Below are 20,077 nucleotides of genomic sequence, written 5' to 3'. Positions count from 1 at the left end.
ATTATTTGGAAGGCACAGTATGTTTATTTTTGTAATTGACGTTGGCAATGCAGAACTTCACAGCATCATACTGAGCCAAGTATTTCATCTTGCTAATTTAGACCCAAAAAATCTATAAAGATGATCAGATAGATAGATAGATAGATAGATAGATAGATAGATAGATAGATAGATAGATAGATAGATAGATAGATAGATAGATAGATAGATAGATAGATAGATAGATGCTTTTAAAAAGAAAAGTGTGAGGCTGATTTGAGGTGATGAAAGAGCTCTAATGACGTAAAAAAGGAGGCTGCATCAACGCAGCCAAATGCTTTCTCTGCTATAAATAAATAAACGGATCCCTGACTAGGCTCAAACGGGTCGGAAGGGGGCAGAGTGACGGTAGTAAGGAGGCTTTCCTCCCCTTTTTTATTCACGCTCAATCCACCAATGAGCCCAATGAGCTGAGCGCGCACCGCCCACTGGCTGCGTGCGTATTTTTTCTTCTCCCCCTTCCACCCTCCTCCTCTTCCCCCATTGAGTGTGTAAATGGTCACATGTTGTTTCCCCTCCCCAGTCCGGACACCAGCACGATCAGAAGCAGCAGCAGACATGTGTTATTTATCGCTCAGCCGTGGGGGAAGCAAGAGGACGATCGAAGCGTAAAAACAAAAACTAACGTCGAGTGTCCTCCAATTCTTCTTCCTCCTCGTAAGTGTTTGAAGAGTAGAATGGCGAGTCCGCCGAGCGATGCCGGACCCCAACTACCGGCCGCCGGCGTGAAGAAGTGCGGCTACCTGAGGAAGCACAAACACGGCCACAAGCGATTCTTCGTACTCAGGGAGCCCGGCGAGGGCTGCCCTGCCCGGCTGGAGTACTACGAGAGCGAGAAGAAATGGAGGAACAAGTCTGCTGCCAAGCGGGTCATCCCGCTGGACTGCTGCCTGAACGTCAACAAGCGAGCGGACGCCAAACACAAATATCTCATCGCGCTTTACACCAAGGACGAGTACTTTGCCGTTGCCGCCGACAGCGAGAGCGAGCAGGAAGAATGGTACCGGGTGCTGACGGATTTGATCGCGGAGGGGAGAGTGTTCGACGGGTCGGCGTCCAACTCCGCGTCCTCGCTGGTGGGGTTCGACGAGACGAGCTACGGCGTGATCACGCCGGTTAGCGCTGCCTACAAGGAGGTATGGCAGGTCAACATGAAGTCCAAAGGCTTGGGGCAGAGCAGGAATTTAACCGGAGTGTACAGACTCTGCTTATCCAGTCGGACTATCAGTTTTGTGAAACTCAACACGGAGGTGGCCTCGGTCATTTTGCAGCTGATGAACATCCGGAGGTGCGGCCACTCTGACAGCTTCTTCTTCATCGAGGTGGGTCGCTCTGCAGCCACCGGACCCGGCGAGCTTTGGATGCAGGCAGATGATTCTGTCGTGGCGCAGAACATCCACGAAACCATCCTGGAAGCTATGAAAGCAATGAAGGAGTTGTCTGAATTCCGCCCTCGCAGCAAAAGCCAGTCATCGGGTACCAACCCCATCTCCGTGCCCACGAGGCGGCACCTGAACCACCTTCCCCCCAGCCAGACCGGTTTACTCCGGAGGTCGCGCACTGACAGCATGGCCACAACCTCACCTGTGGGTAAATTCTCCTCTTGTCGGATACGCACGGCCAGTGAGGGCGACGGCACCATGACACGCCCTATTTCGGTGAACGGGAGCCCCCTCAGCCCAGGGGTACACCGCACCCTCCTGAGCAGGTCTCACACCATCACGGCACGCCCATGTCGGACGTTTGAATCCTCCTCCCTGCAACACAGTAAGTCCATGTCCATGCCGCTGTCTCATTCCCCGCCGATGACCGCCCCCAGTCTTGTGAGCCTGACCTCGTGTCCAGATAACAGCGCACCTCGTCCCTCCAGCTGTAGTGCCTCTTTTTCGGGCTCTCCGAGTGACGCCGGTTTCATATCGTGTGAGGAGTACGGCACAAGCCCCGCGGACGCACGCGACGTCCGGCTGCCTCTCACGTACGGGAGCAACACCCCAGAGTCTCTCAGAGCTGACACTCCTCCCTCCCGGGATGGCAGCAGGCTCGATGGCTACATGGTGATGGAACAGCCGAACCAGAACGGCTATCGGTGGTACTCGGAGTTGGACAAGGCTTATCGTAAGCGTACATACTCTCTGACCACCCCCCGGCAGCAGAGGTGTCTCCCTCAAGTGTCTTCGGCCTCCCTCGACGAGTACACGTTAATGAGGGCCACTTACACGAGTGGAAGCCAGTCTTCTCGCAGATGTCTCACAGCCTCTCCTAAAGGAACCTTTCCTGATGAGTACAAGGATGTCCGGACGGGACCAAACTGTCTCCAGGGCGACAGTGGTTACATGCCTATGATGCCAGGCGTGGCACCTCATACATCAGGTGCAAAGAACGACCCCTACATGCCAATGAGCCCCATGTGTGTCTCTGCTCCGAAGCAGATCATCAACCCCCGATCGCACCCCTCCTCTGCAGCAGGGCTGGGCCCGCATACTGTCTCCCCAGGCAGCGTTTCCCTCGAGGACAACGGCTACATGCGCATGTGGTGCGGAATCAAAATGTCAATGGAGAGCACTGACGGAAAGCTCACCAACGGAGAGTACCTGAACATGTCTCCCGGTGACCACACGCCTCGAGACCAACACATCCTTAGTTCTTCTGGAGGAGAACAACAACACAGACAGCCTTATTCTTATAGCACGCTGCCACATTCACTTAAGGGCCAATTGCAGCGCAACGGGTCCAATGACACAGACCAATACGTGGTGATGTGTTTGCAGAAGCAGCGGATCGAAGAGGAGTCCAACTACTGCCCTGTGACTTTGGGAGACTCTGTGACACCGGGCACCCCTTCATCTGCTCCTTCTCCTCTCAGAGATGGCGGAGTTCTGGTGCACAGGAGTAGGGCGTGTCGCCCCACCCGCCTGGCTCTAGATTCTCTCAGAACCTTACCATGTATGAGTGAACACCCGCTCCCCTCTGAGCCACGCAGCCCAGGGGAGTATATTAACATCGACTTCAGCAGTGCTTCCAGTGACACGGTGGAATCCGCTGAAGCCTCAAAGTGTGCAGATGAGGGCTCTATACCACTTTCGGACTATGTTAACGTGGACCTCGCCTCGCCCAAGACTGTGAGTTTGAACCGGGAGGAGGAGGAGGGCGAAGGCGTAGAGGGACAGGAAGAGGTGAGAGGCGTGGTGGATGAATATCCTCTCCAGCATCACACGAGTCTGGCGTGTCAGCCGACTGCAGTCAAAGACGACTACACCGAGATGACACTCGGTCCTCTCTGCGCCACCGACAATCCCCCTCTCCCTACCAGCCCGACCGCCTGTGTCCATAGACTGAGTCTTGACAGCAGCCTTGTGGCGGACGGAGTACCAGCGGTGCCCGTGGATTCTTTTCTCCTCAGTGGACCTTCGCTGAATGTCCCCCTTGCAGATCCGCATCGGGGGGCCAAAGTCATTCGCGCTGACCCTCAGGGACGCCGGCGACACAGCTCCGAGACCTTCTCTTCTACTACCACTGTCACACCCGTGTGCCCATCCTTTGCCCACGACACCAAGCGCCACAGCTCGGCCTCGGTGGAGAACGTCTCCCATGGCGTGCGGGACTCGGAGGGACCTGATGAGGACTATGGCGGCGGCACCCCGATGTGCAGGGAGACGTCCGCCGGCTATCAGAATGGACTCAACTACATTGCCTTAAACTTGATGGAGGGTACTCTCGGTGGGTGCCGGTTAGGGGGCTGTGATGGACTCTTGAGATTCAAGACTGCCTGTGGCTGCAAAGGGGGTATGAATGGCTTCAACTCCAGCCCCTACGCCAGTTTGGGATTCAAGGAGACGACTGCTGCTGCTGTGAAAGGTGAGCGCCACTACTATATGTTGTACACACATTCATTCACGAGGCTTTCATTCATGAAGGGAGTGGTATCATTACTGGAGCAGGATCTGTCGTAGTGCTTCTGTGTACTCTGCGGATTGACTGGTGGTTGCTAAGCAGCGCTAGGCTCATTTTCATTCCCAAGTTGTGAAAAATTGTGAGAGCGCAGTATTCCTGCCTGCAGCCGGCCTCGTAGTCACTGGACTCTGCCGCGCTGACTCTAAGCTCAAAGCCGGTAATCAGAATGTATTTTTGTGCACCTAATCAAAAAGAATGTAGCGTGCTTTTCGCTTTGATGCTCGACAACATAGCAACCTACATTATGTAACAAAAACAGAGCACAAAAAGACACTAGACAGCATATCATAGCATCTGTGCTCACACACAGCCCTGGCCTTTGTGCAGTTTTATAAGTCACCGCGACCGAGGAAAGTTGTACCGAACATTGCTGTGAGATGCAGGCGGCGATGTTTAGGTAGAATTAATCACCCCCTCGTCACACCCATGACACAACGAGAAATTTCACAGGACAGTGATGTGAAGGGGAGCTGTTTGCTCAACCTTTCTTTTACGTTGGGCTGCACGGATACCACGTTGTGATGATACAACAACACCCGATCCAGAATGCTCCATTCTATTCCTAACACCATTAAAATTCATGCTTCGGGCTGTTTCGCTATTCTTATTGGCTGACTTGAGCTCATGAGACGTAGTTTTATACCACGTCAGTGTTTCATCCTTACTAGTGACGCATGTTACTACACCGGCTCATTTAAAGTAGTAACACCAGCAGAGATCCTTGTTTTTATGCCTGATTGTAAAGCCAGTTTATTGGTCCTCTATTTGGTCCTATTGTCTTTATACGGCTGACTACTACACCGTTGATGGGTTGTCTTTCCGGGAAAGAACAGTTGCCATCAAAATATCACCTTTCACCTTGTTCTCTACGCTGTTGCATCACTGGCTTTTCATGCAATTCTCAAAGGCAGGGATTATTTACACGGATAGGTGACCAAACAGCGGCATTTCAGAAGTCACTGTTATCCGAAAAGACAATCCCGGGGCAGGATGGTTGCGAAGTCTTGTTAATTGCTGTTTGTGCTTTCGTGACAGAGATTGTTTCTTAGCTAGTGGGACTGAACAAGTTATCGTGTTTGGAATTGAAATCGTGATCTGAGATAATGCGATTTGTGATCTTCAAAGTTATGTGCTTTTATCCCTGACAGGTCACTAACCAATTGGCTACAAGCTGGTTAAAAAAGCGTCGCGTCCACATTACACTGGCGCCCATCCTCCTGAGTTATTGCTTTCCCGGCTCCTCGTGAACGCTAGGCGCTAAGCTAACTTGCTCAGCTGTGAGCTTCGGGGTGCTCCTCTAAATAACTAATCCTCGCCTCCGTAATGACAAAAAAGCTACACTTACAAAAAGAATCACTCAGCAAGCAACATACGAGCAACCAGAGAAAAGATTGGACATGCTAATGCTAACTGCTAAACTAATGTGAAACGCACTCAAAATAAATCGGACCTTGAATTAAAATTGATGTACCTGTCAGAAAAATTGGTATTCAATCTTCTCCAAAAATGGTTCAAACCTATCGACGAGTCTGTCTTTTAGTCTCTGAGCCAGCTCTGACGCTTCTCGCGGTACTCCATGCGAGTCATCGGGTTCCCCAGGAAAACAAGTGAGTCAGTTGTTTATCAATTGTCAGGTACCGGGTTTCAGGCCTGGAATGTGGGGCAGTGTGCAAAGGTTGCTGGGAGAGGTGAATGCTCACTTGTTTTTCTAACCTGGCAGCATGGAAGACTCTGAAGGGGGATGGGGGACTTTTTTTTTTTCTGCAAACAACTTCACAAACATGGCTGTATGGCCGCATGTTTGGGTTGTATGACCATTTGCTATCTCCCGTTTCTTCTTCTTCTACTCCTTCCAAATGACTAATGCTTCTTAGCAATCAAGGGAGAGACGAGGGTCGCCTTCCGGAAGCTATGCCACATTTTCTTGTTATCAACCTACCGAGCCCATAGTTTACATTCCCTTCAGTGCTGCAGTTTGAAACATTAGGAACTTAAATCCCATGTCCTCATTTGGCATTTGCAGTCACCCCGTGGGGCGGAGAGGGAAGGATTGTGGGCTCACAGTGAGGAGGGGGTGAGAGGGAGGGAGGCAGTTGCTGTTCTAAAATTCAACACACATGTGAATGAATAAGAGGGGGGCTGCATTCTATATCCCTATATATGGACTTTCTTGTTTCTTTGTGCTGTGGATCACTTTTAATAGGCTATTGGTTAGTTGTTTCGAAGCAGTAGTTCCACCGTTTACTCTTCAAGGGCACACCTCCTGACCTTGCTGCAATGTCACTTTAGTGACCTTTGAACTACAGCGAAATGCATCAAGCCACATCATAGAAGCGTGTGGATTACTTTTTACCATGTTTTTTCTGAGGCTGCCTTTCATCTATTTAGCCTCCCCCCCCCCCCTTCACATACGCCCAACCCCCTCCCCCCACCCTCTGTTGTAACAGCCGTCTTGCATGGTTGCATTTAGGGGAGAATCTGACTCACTCCCTCCATGCCTTGCCGAATTTAGCAGCCCAACGCACACACCGTTCCACTTTCTGCGTCTTCCTGTCTGCATATGCGCAGCCGCCAGCAGATGGTCAAGAGGGTTGTGTGTGAGTGTGTTTTGCGTGTAGAGGTGTGTTTGTGTGTGTGTGTGTGTGTGTGTGGGGGGGGGGGTGGAGTCAGGAGTATTTGCACCTGCCCCGCCAAGCAGCACTCACTGGTTATCTGGCTCTTTTAGGAGGAGAGTGACAATACGCTAATGACCGGCCACCATCTGCCACAACAACAGGGAGAAGGTGGAAGTGGAGGAGGGTGGCGGAGGGGTGCAAGAGGGTGTGTTCAAGAAGCCTTACACCAAACCCCTCCCCCTTTTTTTTTTGCATCATCCCTCCCCCCTGATTCTCCGCCTCTTCTCTCCAGGCATCGCTTTCTGTTTTGCAGAAATCATGTGACGCAACCTACGCCTACCCCCACAATCATCCTACAGCAGGCCCCCTCCTCTGTTGACACACACATGCTTTATTTGGCATCAGTGTTGTGTATTTTCTCTTGTTTTCCATACCTCTGTGGGCCAGTATTGCTTTGGCTTCTTGCACCAGAGTCCGCGGAGGATCTCCTAATGACTTGTTTTGCAACTAAAGCTTATCAAACTTGATTAAAGGTTGCTGTTGTCATCACGAGCTTCTAAAAACAAGAACAAACAGCTCTGGCATAGTTTTGATACCTCACTGATAATCACCCGGACTTCTTTGCATTTTAATGAGCAAGTTACAGAGGTACAAAGTGCACTTTTCCAAAGTCAGCCCAACAAGACTCTTTGATGACAACAGAGGAAAGGAACACTTTGTTTCTTGCCCTCACCTGTCCTGTACTCCCCCCCTCCTTCCCCTCCCCCTGCAACTCTGCACAGTCACAGTGAGTGTGATACATAACTCTTGAGAGTACACTAGGGCAGGATGTTCCAGTCGCAGATAAAAACAAAGTCAACCTATCCCCAATTTAGCTTGGAGGTAAGAAGGCTTACGTTCACTTCAGGATTAAACATTGTTGAGCCGCTTGTTTCGTCTCGAGCTGCTGCGTGATGCGAGCGTGTCTCAGCAAACTCGGCCCCTTCATATGACCGTTTTATACTGAATGTAGAGCCAAGATAAACTTTTTTTTTTTTTTTCCCCAAAATTTGTGTTTGTTACTATGCAACCATTGCCATGATGGACTGAAAAGAAAAATAATTAATTAGCCCCCCCTTCAATATTATGTAGTTTTATTTGACAGAACAGGCACAGATTCTTTAATCAAGTTGTGATCGCCTCGAGGAGAAAATAACCAAAAATCCAATGCAATTATTGATCCAGTAACTTGAATAATTCGATTACAAGAAAAGGTTGAAGCAAAGTCTCTGCCTCAGAGCTTTGCAGGGATCATTTTTCCCCACACAGACTAATGTTACTGCAGTTGCACTCTGTGTAGATATAAGTTGGTGCAATGAGGGTGAGCCAAAGAATTTGTAGAAAACATAGAATGTTAAAAGTTTGACATCATTTTACACTTAACAAGTCGATTAAATGCAATTTGTACCACAAAAGCACATCTACGATTGCCAACGCAAATAACGTATTAACGTGAGCTAATTTAATCGAGCCTAGCATCACAAGTAATAGCATATTGTATTGTCTCCAAAAATGGTCAAGGAAACACACAGCCACTTGTGCACTTTTGCTTCTTTGAACAAACAAACAGTAAGAAAACAGGCACACAAGATGAGTTGTCGATGGCCTCAACTCACACCAAATACCTCCAGCCGACTCATTATTGACACCCACGTCATTCACCAGCCAGTTTAAAGCCACACACACTAAAAGTGACTATAGTAGAACGGTTACCAAGTAAACGAACATATCACCGGCATCTTACGCTATGTTTAATAATGCAAAATACATTTATCCAATTAATTGATAGAAAACTCACTTTATATTTCACTACATGATGACATCACTGGATATAAAAACGGGGGTTTCCTCCCAAATGTGTGCAAGTCACTCAAGGGGATACTGTGATTGGAGGTCATGTCCGCGCCACTAGCAAAGATTGAGGTGAGCGAGCAGGGCTTGTTTTCGTGCTGTGCGTCGGACAGGCCCATGCCGTGGGAGGTCATAGGTCACGAGGCATTCGGTGTTTGTGTAGTAGAGCCCTGCGATAGATCAGGGAGGAGCCAGCCGGCGGGAGGCTGGAATGTAAACACAACATATCTCAGCCTGTTCATCTCTGAGGGAGAAGACTTGACATCATTTCTGCTCTTTTCACTCTTGGAGTTGTTTACATGACACATTGGAGCCAGGAATAGTAAACTGAAAACAGATTATTTTAAGACAAAATTATATTTTCTTAGCATAATTAATTTTTTACTAACACTTTAAATACACCCATAGCAGGTGTGTAAGAATATTTGGTGGCTGGTTTCACAAACCCAAACCACAAAAAATTACTTCCAATAGGACCTATGAGGAAGTGCTATTGCTACTTACTGGCTTGGAATTTATGTTACTTATGTATTCTTCGTGAGAACAGAGATTAATTTGGTACAACTTGAACTTTACGACTTTGGCAAAAGTAGCGAATGGCTAACTTGCGACCTTGATCGAACCCTGACAACTCGACATTGGATCCCTTCGCAAATTCCTCAGTGGAACACGGCCTTAAGTTTGTCGTTTTTACCAGTCATGCTTGATGCCAATAGAAATCCCCCCCCCACCACGTTTTTATTGGTTTGCTGTCTTATTTTTCACATTTATGGCCATTTACATGAGATACGCTAAGTGGGGGAGGCCGCAGTGGACATGTTTACGTCGGAAGAGACTCGGCCGCCAATAACACTCCCCAGTGTCCTAGCCCTGAATGGAGCTGGGCTAAGTTTAGCCTGCGAGCTAAATAAATAATGAAGAGTCGGTGAGGGTGGGCGGTCGTAATGGTTGTGGGAGGAACTGAAAGAGGGCACCCCCACCGAAAAGCAGGACAGGGGTTGAGTAGCCATCGGGTTCATTCCTTGATAGACCTCGCTCCCTTTGTTTCAGTAACACCCCTTTTTCCACACACCCCTGTTGTCTGGTGTGTGGTCGCGTTGAGACATGACATTTATTTATTTGTTTCCTCTGCAGCGTGTTATTAATCCACGCTGTCAGTGAATCATTTTCCCGGCACATCTCAGTCATTCTCACCCAAGTGTTTGCCCCGACAGGCCACTGTCTGGACCAGCACATACACACAGATTGTTACAGGCCGACGGTCCCATGACCTCACTGCATTCCCGGTCCTCTCAGTCAGGTTGATTCTGTTACTGTGGTTTTTCCACCTCTCCCCAAACCCTTTCTTCTTGATTCTCTCTTTTCTTGCCCTCTAATGAACCCAAACAACCATGAGGAACCATTAGAGGAGCCAAATTAAATGTCTATTTTCCCCAAAATGAGTCATCCACTGAACAAAAAAAAAACCCTGACATGATTCTAAGATTTTTCTTTTTAGTCAAAAACCGGAGAACAAAGTGTGTGTGTTTTTAGTAGGGAGTGTTGTGGGGAGGGGGGGGGGGGTCAGCTTGGCCTGAATGAAAGGTTTGTTTTAGAGAATGAACGATCACATCGAGCTTTGTGAAAACAGCTCTTGTTCACCTCCGGGGGAGGGGACGAGAGAGAGGGGAGAGGAGACGGCAAGCGGGGGACAAAAATGCGGCCCGCCGGCCCAGCCGTGTGTATTTGTGCGTGTGTGTTGTCGGCCGACATTTCCGCTGCCGTTTGATAGCTGCATGCAAATGAAAGCTCCCAAGCAAGTGCGTGGGGGTCAGAGTTCAGCAGTGTTTTCCACTGGGACAGAAAGCGACACTGTGGCGACTGCATGAATGAGAATAAATAAGAATATGTCACTGTGGTGTGTGTGGGAGTGACATTTGCATGTTTTATTTGGAGTGTGTGTATTCAGTCTGGAATACCGCTGTTGTGTGTTCGAAGCTGTTTTAAAGGCACTGACTGAGGAGCACACACTTTGTTACCAAGTAAGGAATAAGTGCTCTTCAAAGTGGGGGAATCCATTTGACCACACACACACACACACACAACCGTCAATATGAATGTATTTAAAAAAAACTTTTATTTTCTCCCAGAATGTAATTTTATTCAATCTTAGTTTATAAGATTTGGACTTTCTTGCCCAAATACAACATCAACAAGAGTTCTATTCATTTTAGTTTTGTAATATTCCAACCTTTTCTTTGGAAAGTTCATTTTCATCATTCATCATTGTCATCATATGTTTTTCCTTCTCTCTTTCAGAATGAAGGCCACTGGCTCAGCCCCCCTCCCCCTTTCCTCTTCTCCTGGCCGTCAGGTCGGTCCGCCGCCTCCATGTGATGACGTCGCCTCGGCAACAGCTGGACCGCGGGCTGCCACCCACATGTCCTTTGACCCTCGCCGCCATCTCTGCGAGGTCACGGAGGCGACAGTCACCACGGCAACACGAACACTTGACCTTTGGCCCCAAATCTTCCCTTGGCACCAAAACGATGAGGCGCCATCCATTGATGCTGCTGGACTAGATGACTTAAAGAAACAAACTGTCGTACCAACTATTAACTCTTGGTAACCATTTTATTTATCTGCGAAATGACTACGCAAGTTATTATATCATGTTGGATATATATTATTTTGGTTACCGATAATAAGAGTTTGAACTGGTGGTCTGACCTGAGAAGACACCAAACTTGGAGATCACATGCACACACATGCAGAAAAAAATGCATACTAAATATTTATTTATTTAACGCGGATGTATGCATTTGGCAAAACCTTTTCCAAATGTGTGAATTTCTATAAAGGTGGCATTTAGGTACATATTTAAAAAAAAAAGTTTGCTTAAAAAAAACCTACCTCAACACAACAAACAAAAACAGGTTGGTTAAACCCCCCTTAGTTGATATGAAGATATATGAAATATTTATTTTTTAAAACTTTTTTTTTTAAGAAAATCACCAATCCAAAGCCTTACTCTCGCCCCTGATGGGCTGTTTCGTCTGGACCTAGCAACCCTCCACAACTGAACCGATCCGCAAAGAATGAGCCACTCTGAGATTTCCACGGTACATTTAAGACAAGATGATGTATGAAAGATGTCTATATTTATTCACCCGGCGGGGGGCGGGACGGAAGGATTTTCTATCCTTGCGTTCTTGGAGAGCGATGATGTCACGCTCAAACACCGCTGCACCACCCAGGTACATCTGTGGCCTGTCTGAGCCAAAGTCACAACACTTTGGACCTGTTCACCTGTAGTCCCCTGCATACCCGCCCGCGACGCCTGCAGGAAGTTATGACAAAATGGAATGTTTGAAGTTGTCTTAACTAGGGATGGGCAGAGTGATAGAATTTGGTTGATTGTCGGGAAGTGATCAATAATTAAAGTCAAAATTGAGTACAACCAGCAGAGGCTGATCTTTAAGATACTGCAACAGGAGTTCAGAACATCCAGAGAGAGGTTATCATCTCACTTCAATAGAAATTCATGCAAAAAATGAAAAATAGGGCTACAAGTAAAAAGTTGCAGTCCAAAAGTACTGCAGTTGGCTTTAAATATGAATGATTTTCAGGTGTATTTTTCCCGCAAATATGTTTTTTTGTCATTTTAAAATTTTTTGTTGTATATAATTACTGTTTTCTACCATTACAGTTTTGCTCATAGAATTGAACTTTTTATCAAAAAATTATCAAATGCGACTCCATTGGTTTTTTTTGTCATTTGACCATTAAATTTTTTTCTCAATATAATCTCTTATACATCTATAAAAACAATTCAAATTTATTCCCATAAAATTACAGCTTTAAGAGTTTTATAAAAACTATTTCTTTTTCAAATTTTGAATTTTAGAATCAATTCACGATTTATAATTCTGCAACTTTCTTCTGGCTATATCTGCTCACATTTGCACTGAATTCTTAAAACTACAACTTGTGCTATTTTTTTCCCCACCTCACTTTTACAGAGGTTGAACAATTAATCAATTAATTGATTGCTCATTTTCTCCACCGTCAATCAATAAAAAGTCATCAAATGCCCATCCCTGGTCTTAACTGAACAGTGCACACAGACCCACTCACTTGTTGCCTCACTGCAGCGCCGAGCCACGTGGTCGGTTTTGTCGCATTTTGAGACGCTGACGCAGCAAAAGCATGGTCTTGCACTTACAAACTTGTCTAGATTGTAACACAAGACGCATTGAATGTAGTACACGCTGCGTTCCAAGGCTGGGAACGCACAATCCCAATGAACAACCACAACAGTGAAAAGCCAACAAAAACATCGACCGACACAACACACACCAGGATGAGCATTGTTGCTGTTGATCTGGATCCACTGGTACTTCGAGACTGTAAATAGTGTGACGTTATGACAACAAAAAAACTTTTAAGTTAAATAACTTATGCTGTTTTTACTGTACATAGTTTGTGTTGGCGTGATACAACAGAAGCACTAATTAAGTTATACGCTAACCACTTCTGGTTTGGCTTTGATTCCCCCCACCCCCTCCTTTTTTGTGTTTTCAAATAATTTGATAACCCTGATGGGAGTATTGTGAAAGCCGATGCCACCATTTTTTTAATGCTGTAACTGCAAATTTTACAAGAAATTCATACTTGACCTAATTCATTCTTGATACTTGGGTACAAATGGCATATGCAATATTTACACGATTCAAATCTAGTTTACTTACCAAGGTGTACCAAATGTACAAATTTTGTCTATTTGTTTATGAAACTTAAAATAATGATTTTTTTTGATTGTTGCGGTTTGTACGTGTTTTTTTTTTTTTTTTTCTTCTTCAAATTTGAAATTTGCTAATCGAGCCCATTTGGTGTTTGAGCAGTGTTTTGCATATGGGTCGTGTATCTTGATGAAAGCATCTAAAAATGACTGTTGGGGGTGCCCGGCTGATTTGCTGTGTTTTCCCCCGCCCACCCCACTGTAAATAATTCACTTCTTGCTTATTATTGTGATGCGACTAAGAGATGATAATTTAAATTTACGTCTTTGCTTTAGATTGTATTGGTTCTTTTTAGACACATGGAATAAATATTGATATTATTTAAGATGCCTGCTTATGCTCTGTTTATTGTTCTATTTTGTCTCTGACAAATAAATACATTACTTTGTTTATCATTGAAATAATTTCTACGTTTCCTTGTATCATTGTTTCTCATTTTATCAAGACATTTTGGAAAATGTTATGCTTCCAATGTTAAAATATAAATAAAAAATTAATAGAAATGGCCTTATTGTCTAACACAGTGTTTCCCAACCTTTTTTCATTCACGGCACATCTATTCATTGGAAAAAAATCTTGAGGCACACCACCAACAAAAATCTGTTAAGTGTTACACCAACTTCTATATTAAAATCAGTTATATTACAACAAAAGACGTAACGTTCTATTCCTATATATGTATGGAGAGTCGAATAATTGGATAAAAATAAATACTAAATATTCTTTCAATTGTTTTGTAAATGAAAGTGACAGTTTTTTAAAATGGCGGTGTACCTAATGGAGTGTCCGTGTGATTCCCTCGTTAAGTGCACCTGCGTGAAAAGTTTTAGCCACTGCAGAACAAAAAAGTGGCTAAAAGTTTTCACGCAGGTGTGTTTAACGAGGGTAACTTGGACCCGTTCCTATTGGAACGCGGCCCCGAGGACTAGAGCTTGACACTTGTGACCTTTGACCATGATATTTCCCTAATAAAGGAGCCTGTTATTGGTTTTTATTTTTATTAGTGATCTATTTAATCACTTTATTTTGAATGAATAGTTCACTCACGAGCCAACACTAACAGCAACACACATAAACTGAGCATGTGCCAATGCCACAACATAAAATCTCAAGATTCTCCATTTGCCACGCATGCACGATTAGCAAATGCATGACCAGGCCGAGCGGTCTAAGGCGCTGCGTTCAGGTCGCAGTCTCCCCTGGAGGCGTGGGTTCGAATCCCACTTCTGACATGAGCATACTATTTTGGAACCAACACAAGATTATTTCGGTGTTTAAATTGAGTTCACTACAGACAATATTGGGAACGATAAAATAAACCAGAGTTGGAAAAAATATTGAGGCACACCACCAACAAAAATCTGTTAAGTGTTAAACCAGCTTCTATACTAAAATCAGTTATATTACAACAAAAGACGTAAAGTTATATTCCTATATATGTATGTAGAGTCGAATAATTGAATAAAAATAAATGCTAAATATTCTTTAAATTGTATTTCTTTTGTAAATGAAAGTGACAGCTTTTTAAAATGGCGGTGTACCTAATGGAGTGTCCGTGTGATTCCCTCGTTAAGTGCACCTGCGTGAAAAGTTTTAGCCACTGCAGAACAAAAAAGTGGCTAAAAGTTTTCACGCAGGTGTGTTTAACGAGGGTAACTTGGACCCGTTCCTATTGGAACGCGGCCCCGAGGACTAGAGCTTGACACCTGACCTTTGACCATGATACTTCCCTAATAAAGTGGCCTGTTATTAGGTACGCTTGAAAAAATGGCGGTGTACCTAATGGAGTGTCTGTGTGATTCCCTCGTTAAGTGCACCTGCGTGAAAAGTTTTAGCTCCTGCAGAACGTGAAAGAAGCTAAAACTTTTCACGCAGGTGCACTTAACGAGGGAATCTTGGAAAACATGTTGGAATGCGGCCCCGAGGACTAGAGATTGACACTTGTGACCTTTGACAATGGCGGTGTACCTAATGGAGTGTCCGAGTGATGTCACAGATCAAACAGCCAATCAGAAAGTGGGGGTGAGGGCGGGTGTGGCACTGAAGCTTTGACCATAATTTTTGATTCTTTGATTTGTAAAAAAAAAAAAAAAAAAAAAAAAGGGATCAGGTGGACCATAGCTTTAAACCTTACTTTGGAACCCTAACTCTCTTCACCCCGCCCCTTACACTACTGGATTCCACCCCGCCCCCTAGTTAGTGGGCGTGATCCATTGGTTTGCTCGCCAACTTGGGGGAGGGCCACTTTATGGATTTACACATAAATAATTGCATTTGTTTGCTTATGCGTACACAGCAAGGTTCCAATTCTAAAAGCACATGTAGGTATTTGCTCACACTTGGGATCGAACCAAGGTCTTTCTGAGGGAGAGCCCATGTCACTAGCAAGTCAGCTATTTTGACCTGGCAGGTCCTGGCTGTCTGCACTCTTTTGTACTAGTGATGGTGTTTTGCGTGCATTTAAAAAAATAGCTAAAAAAAATAGTCCCCCCTATTCTATTTATACTTGCAAAATTACAGTATGACTTTATTCTTGTGCTTGAATAATTATGTCTTTATTCTTGTTTTCCCGCATTTTAATCTTTAGCCTCAACTATTTTAACTACTTCTTTTTCTTTTCAGTATGACCTTAATAGTCTCTCAGAAGAAAGAGCAGAAGACACATTTATTTCTTCCTTTGCGTTTGTTTATTTTGAGTTTGACTTGGGGAGAAAGTGTGCGACCAGGCTTTTGGGCGTGGGCCCTAACCTAGGATAGCTCCTGTTATTGTTTAGCCTCGCAGGCCCCACCCCCTCCTCAGCAATAGTCATTAAGCAGCATGTTACAACAGCCTCTGGAGGTGGGTGGGATTAAAGCACCAGCGAGATCAACGCTTTTGCACATTTAACCATATGCCGGCGGATTATTCATTCCCGCAACCGTGCTAATTAAAATGGCAATTAAGGCTAGGACTCGGTCTCATTGTATCTACTGTGTGATGCAGAGATATATTATTGCTATTTGTTATCTATCAATCTAGTGGTGGGGTCATTGGAGAGGTAACAAGCAGTACCCAATTCTTCCACCAGGCACTGTCTTTTAAGCATAGTCATGTCAAAAAAATAAATAAAAAATAAAAAATAAAAAATAAAAAAAATAAAATATATATATATATATATATATATATATATATATATATATATATATATATATATATATTGAAAAATCTATTTTTTTAATTACAAAAAAATAAGACTGTAACATGAAAAAAAAAAATAATAAAAAAAAAATATATATATATAAATAAATAAATAAAAAAGAAGTTAAAAAAAAAATATATTATTTATTATTTTTTTTTCATGTTACAGTCTTATTTTTTGTAATTAAAAAAAATTGATTTTTCAATTAAAGTCAAAAATTATTATTAAATTGAGGTTCCCTGTACTTCCGCATAACAGAGACGCGTTATTTAATCTGATTTAAAATCTGATAATTTATCCTCGCTGGAGAGTATTTAAGTGCTCGTGTGTGTGGTAGCATTTTGTCCATATACAAAATGTCCTAAAGTGTAGCTTTGGCCCAAGAGAGTCGTCCTTATGGACAGAGACCTACAGCAGCTCCACAGGAAATGGTCTTCTTCCGGAAAGCTGTCTGGAACGTTGCGTCTCCTTAAGTATCCGTGTGAGTGTTTTAAAAGCCAATAAGCTCTGAGGCCGTATGAGGACCCCCCCCCCCCCATACCCTACTAAACCCCCTCATCCACCTTCAAGATTGATTTGTGTATGTTGTTTATAGTTTGTGATTGTCACTGATTATTAGCCGCCCACTGACTATTTACTTCCACTTTTGTAAAGTGTAAACTCTAAATATGTATTACTCTATTTGCCCATTATATTGATGATAGCAGGTTTAGATTGGTCAATCAAGTGTGTATTTTTATAGGGCAGGGTCTTATACTATACCACAAAATGTTTGGTCCTACATTGAAAATAAAGTATCTCAGTTTTTCGGAATTGGCTTGAGAAAAATAAACTTCATAAAGTAAAAGCACACTATATATTGTTTTAATGCATTTTAAGATGTGGCTGCAGATTTGCTACTTCAACCATTCATAATTTATTTCTCACAGAAGCAAGCGGAAGGAATGCAAACACCATTTTTTCATTTTTCGCCTTGTTTGTCCATGCTGCGCGCACGCACACACACATGCACACACACATGCACACACACGCACGCACACACACTGGAGGAACTGGATGACAAGTTGACAAGAGAGAGCAAATACCCTGGGGCACACCCATTTGTGTTTCCGTCTTTCACTCAAAAAGCACTTCCTGTTTGGGAATGCTGTGTTGAGCTAATTAAGCTATGAGCTCTCTCTCTCTCTCTCTCTCTCTGCCCCCCCCCCCTCGCTCTCTCTCACCTTCCTCGTAATCCATCACCCTTGTTGCGTAACCTGCCTGCACCAAGTGCGGTAAACAGGCACTTCCTCTTTTGCTAATGCAAAACACTCTTTTACACACCCTTGTAAAGCTCTGTTGTCCATATATAAACCATTCACACGTGTAATGGCTCGAAAAACTCAGTGTTTCATAAAACATAACCTTTGTCTTTCATATCACATTGCTACCTGTGCAGAAAATACTATGTGTAAGGGAGGGCCATAAAAGATTAGTGTGTTTTAAAGTAACGCAAATAGCAGTCTTGGGCGTTTATTTGTTTGACTCAGGTGTAGATGGGGTTAGGCACCTATTAAGGCAGTGGTCCTAATTTTAATGGTAAATAATAATTCGCTCATGACATCTTTAATACCGCTCAGGGAACTTGTTTACAATAAGGTGCTGCTGTTTGGATTAGCAACAACGATCGTTAAACACACTGGTGCGCCCGCTGAGTGACGGCTACTATTTGAGGAAGTACAGAATACTGTACTACGTGTGTGGTTGGGCAGCCTGTTTTAGCCAAGCAGCTGTTTTCCAGGTAGTAGTTCTCACACTTATCCTGCATCTCCGCTTTCTCATGCAGCCTGTAATCTCTCTCTGCACACACACGTGCACACACCTGCAAATGCATGCACACGCACGCGGAAAAAGAGGCAGGTAAGACAAAGAATGGCTGGAGGTGGGTGGGGCTGGAAATGTGATGTGGGAATGTGCGGGATGAGCTCAGCCTGGGTCCCCGCCTACTCGGTGACTCACTATTTGGCAGGTGCGGGGTTGGTGCATGCGCGTTGGCACCTGCGGGTCAGCTCAGGGTGTGTCGCCCTCGCTAAGCCTGACAAGTTTCCTCAGGTGAATCTATTCACCGCTGCTTACTCACTCACCGCCTCGACTCATCAAAGGAATACTGCAAATATCATCGTTTCAAAATGTTTTTAATCGGACAACAATAACGCCTACATTGTCGTGAACCTGAGCCCTCCCTGTTATTTTATCTGAGAAAGTTTGTGACCCTTCTGTTCAAGAACACTAGCTTTAAAAAGTCTAACAATGTAATGAAATTATGTAATGTTAATAGGGCCTCACAAAGAACATATTAGGTAATCAACAAGAAGGATGCATTTGGAAAACTAGCAGTCTCTCCAGTGTTCCCCTAAAAGGTGACAAACTATTGATGTTGTTCTTCCCCCCCCAAAAAAAAGATTTAAGATATTAGTAATCCAATAACTCAGTACATGCTTACTGATTTCAAAATTTAAATTGAATTAAAACCAAGATATGATTTTTGTACCATATGACATCATTTAATTATCTACCTTAGGGAATCACAGTGAGTTCAAATTAACTGATGTGTTAATTAGTTGTGGTTTTGCAAAATTATTTGACTTGATTTATGACTTGCAAGTCATAACTCGGCTCACCTTCAAGTGAGGACTCGATTTGACTCGCTTGACTTTTATAACAGTAATTTGGTACTTGTCACTTTTACTTCCACCTCTACCAGCATGTATGTAAATCCTATTTTAGGACACAGCCATTGTTTTTTGTTTTTCTCTGAGTTAATGTGAGACTCTCATTTTGCTAAAATTGCTGCAATACTATGATGCAAATTTTTTTTTTTGACTCCAGCAATTTTTTTTAAATAGTTCCGACTGACATACATACTTTTGGGATTCGTCCATTTATTCTATCAAGAGATGCAAGCTTGATAAAACTGCAGCGCTGCTCAGCTAGCATATACAATACGCTAATCCCTTTTGAGTTTCCGCCAGCATTTGTGAACTCTCCCTTTTCCTCCTCACTTTCACCGCATCTAAATGCTTGCAGCTGCCGCTTTTGTTCACTCACATTTCTTGGCCGTGTGTCATGGAGGTATCATCTTGAGGCTTGGCAAGATAGATGTGTGAGATTACTGCACATACCTGTGCTCGCTGAATGTAAATAAATAACCACGGCATTCCTTCTGTACATTAAGCCCATTTCCTTCCAAAATGGATCATGTGGTTGCTACAAACAAACAGCGGAACATGTATTGGAGCAACGAGTTCATGGAATAAGGATAATTAAGGTTCATATTTTAGCACACAACTCTAAATTACCCGCCTCTGACTCACGTTGTAATTGTTTTGTACTTCCAAGAGCCTCTGTTGTTGTTGTTTGCACTCTGCAGGAAGTCAGTACTCTCGTGGCATCAAGACCTTTTAGCTCCCGCTTGAACGACAGCCATTGGGTGTTGACTGATCAAACACACGAGCCGTAATATTGTACCGGAGTGCTTGTTAATGACAGCTAGTAAAGGTTAGTGTACGAACAAGGAGTGGTTGAGTTTGCGTAGGGGCCACCAGAAAACAATAAATCAGCCACCGAGCATCCGATCGACAGC

General features: G+C 44.2%; 1 protein-coding gene across 1 annotated transcript; it reads left to right on the top strand.

Annotated features, from left to right (window-relative positions):
* The first annotated feature begins 487 nt into the window (after positions 1-487).
* On the top strand, positions 488-13,680 carry irs2b (insulin receptor substrate 2b). Its single transcript, XM_049727674.2, has 2 exons — positions 488-3,894; positions 10,794-13,680. Exons 1-2 carry the CDS (start codon positions 543-545, stop codon positions 10,796-10,798), a joined length of 3,357 nt encoding a protein of 1,118 aa, XP_049583631.1. The 5' UTR covers positions 488-542; the 3' UTR covers positions 10,799-13,680.
* Positions 13,681-20,077: the final 6,397 nt, after the last annotated feature.

This window comes from Syngnathus scovelli, chromosome 8 (assembly GCF_024217435.2).
Source record: "Syngnathus scovelli strain Florida chromosome 8, RoL_Ssco_1.2, whole genome shotgun sequence".
Classification (NCBI taxonomy): Eukaryota; Metazoa; Chordata; class Actinopteri; order Syngnathiformes; family Syngnathidae; genus Syngnathus; species Syngnathus scovelli.
The sequence above is the reverse complement of the archived record's forward strand: the minus strand, read 5'-3'. Positions and strand labels throughout refer to the sequence as shown.

Excerpts from the sequence above, each read along its gene's own strand:
- irs2b (XM_049727674.2), top strand. The coding sequence starts at position 543 with ATGTTGTTTCCCCTCCCCAGTCCGGACACCAGCACGATCAGAAGCAGC.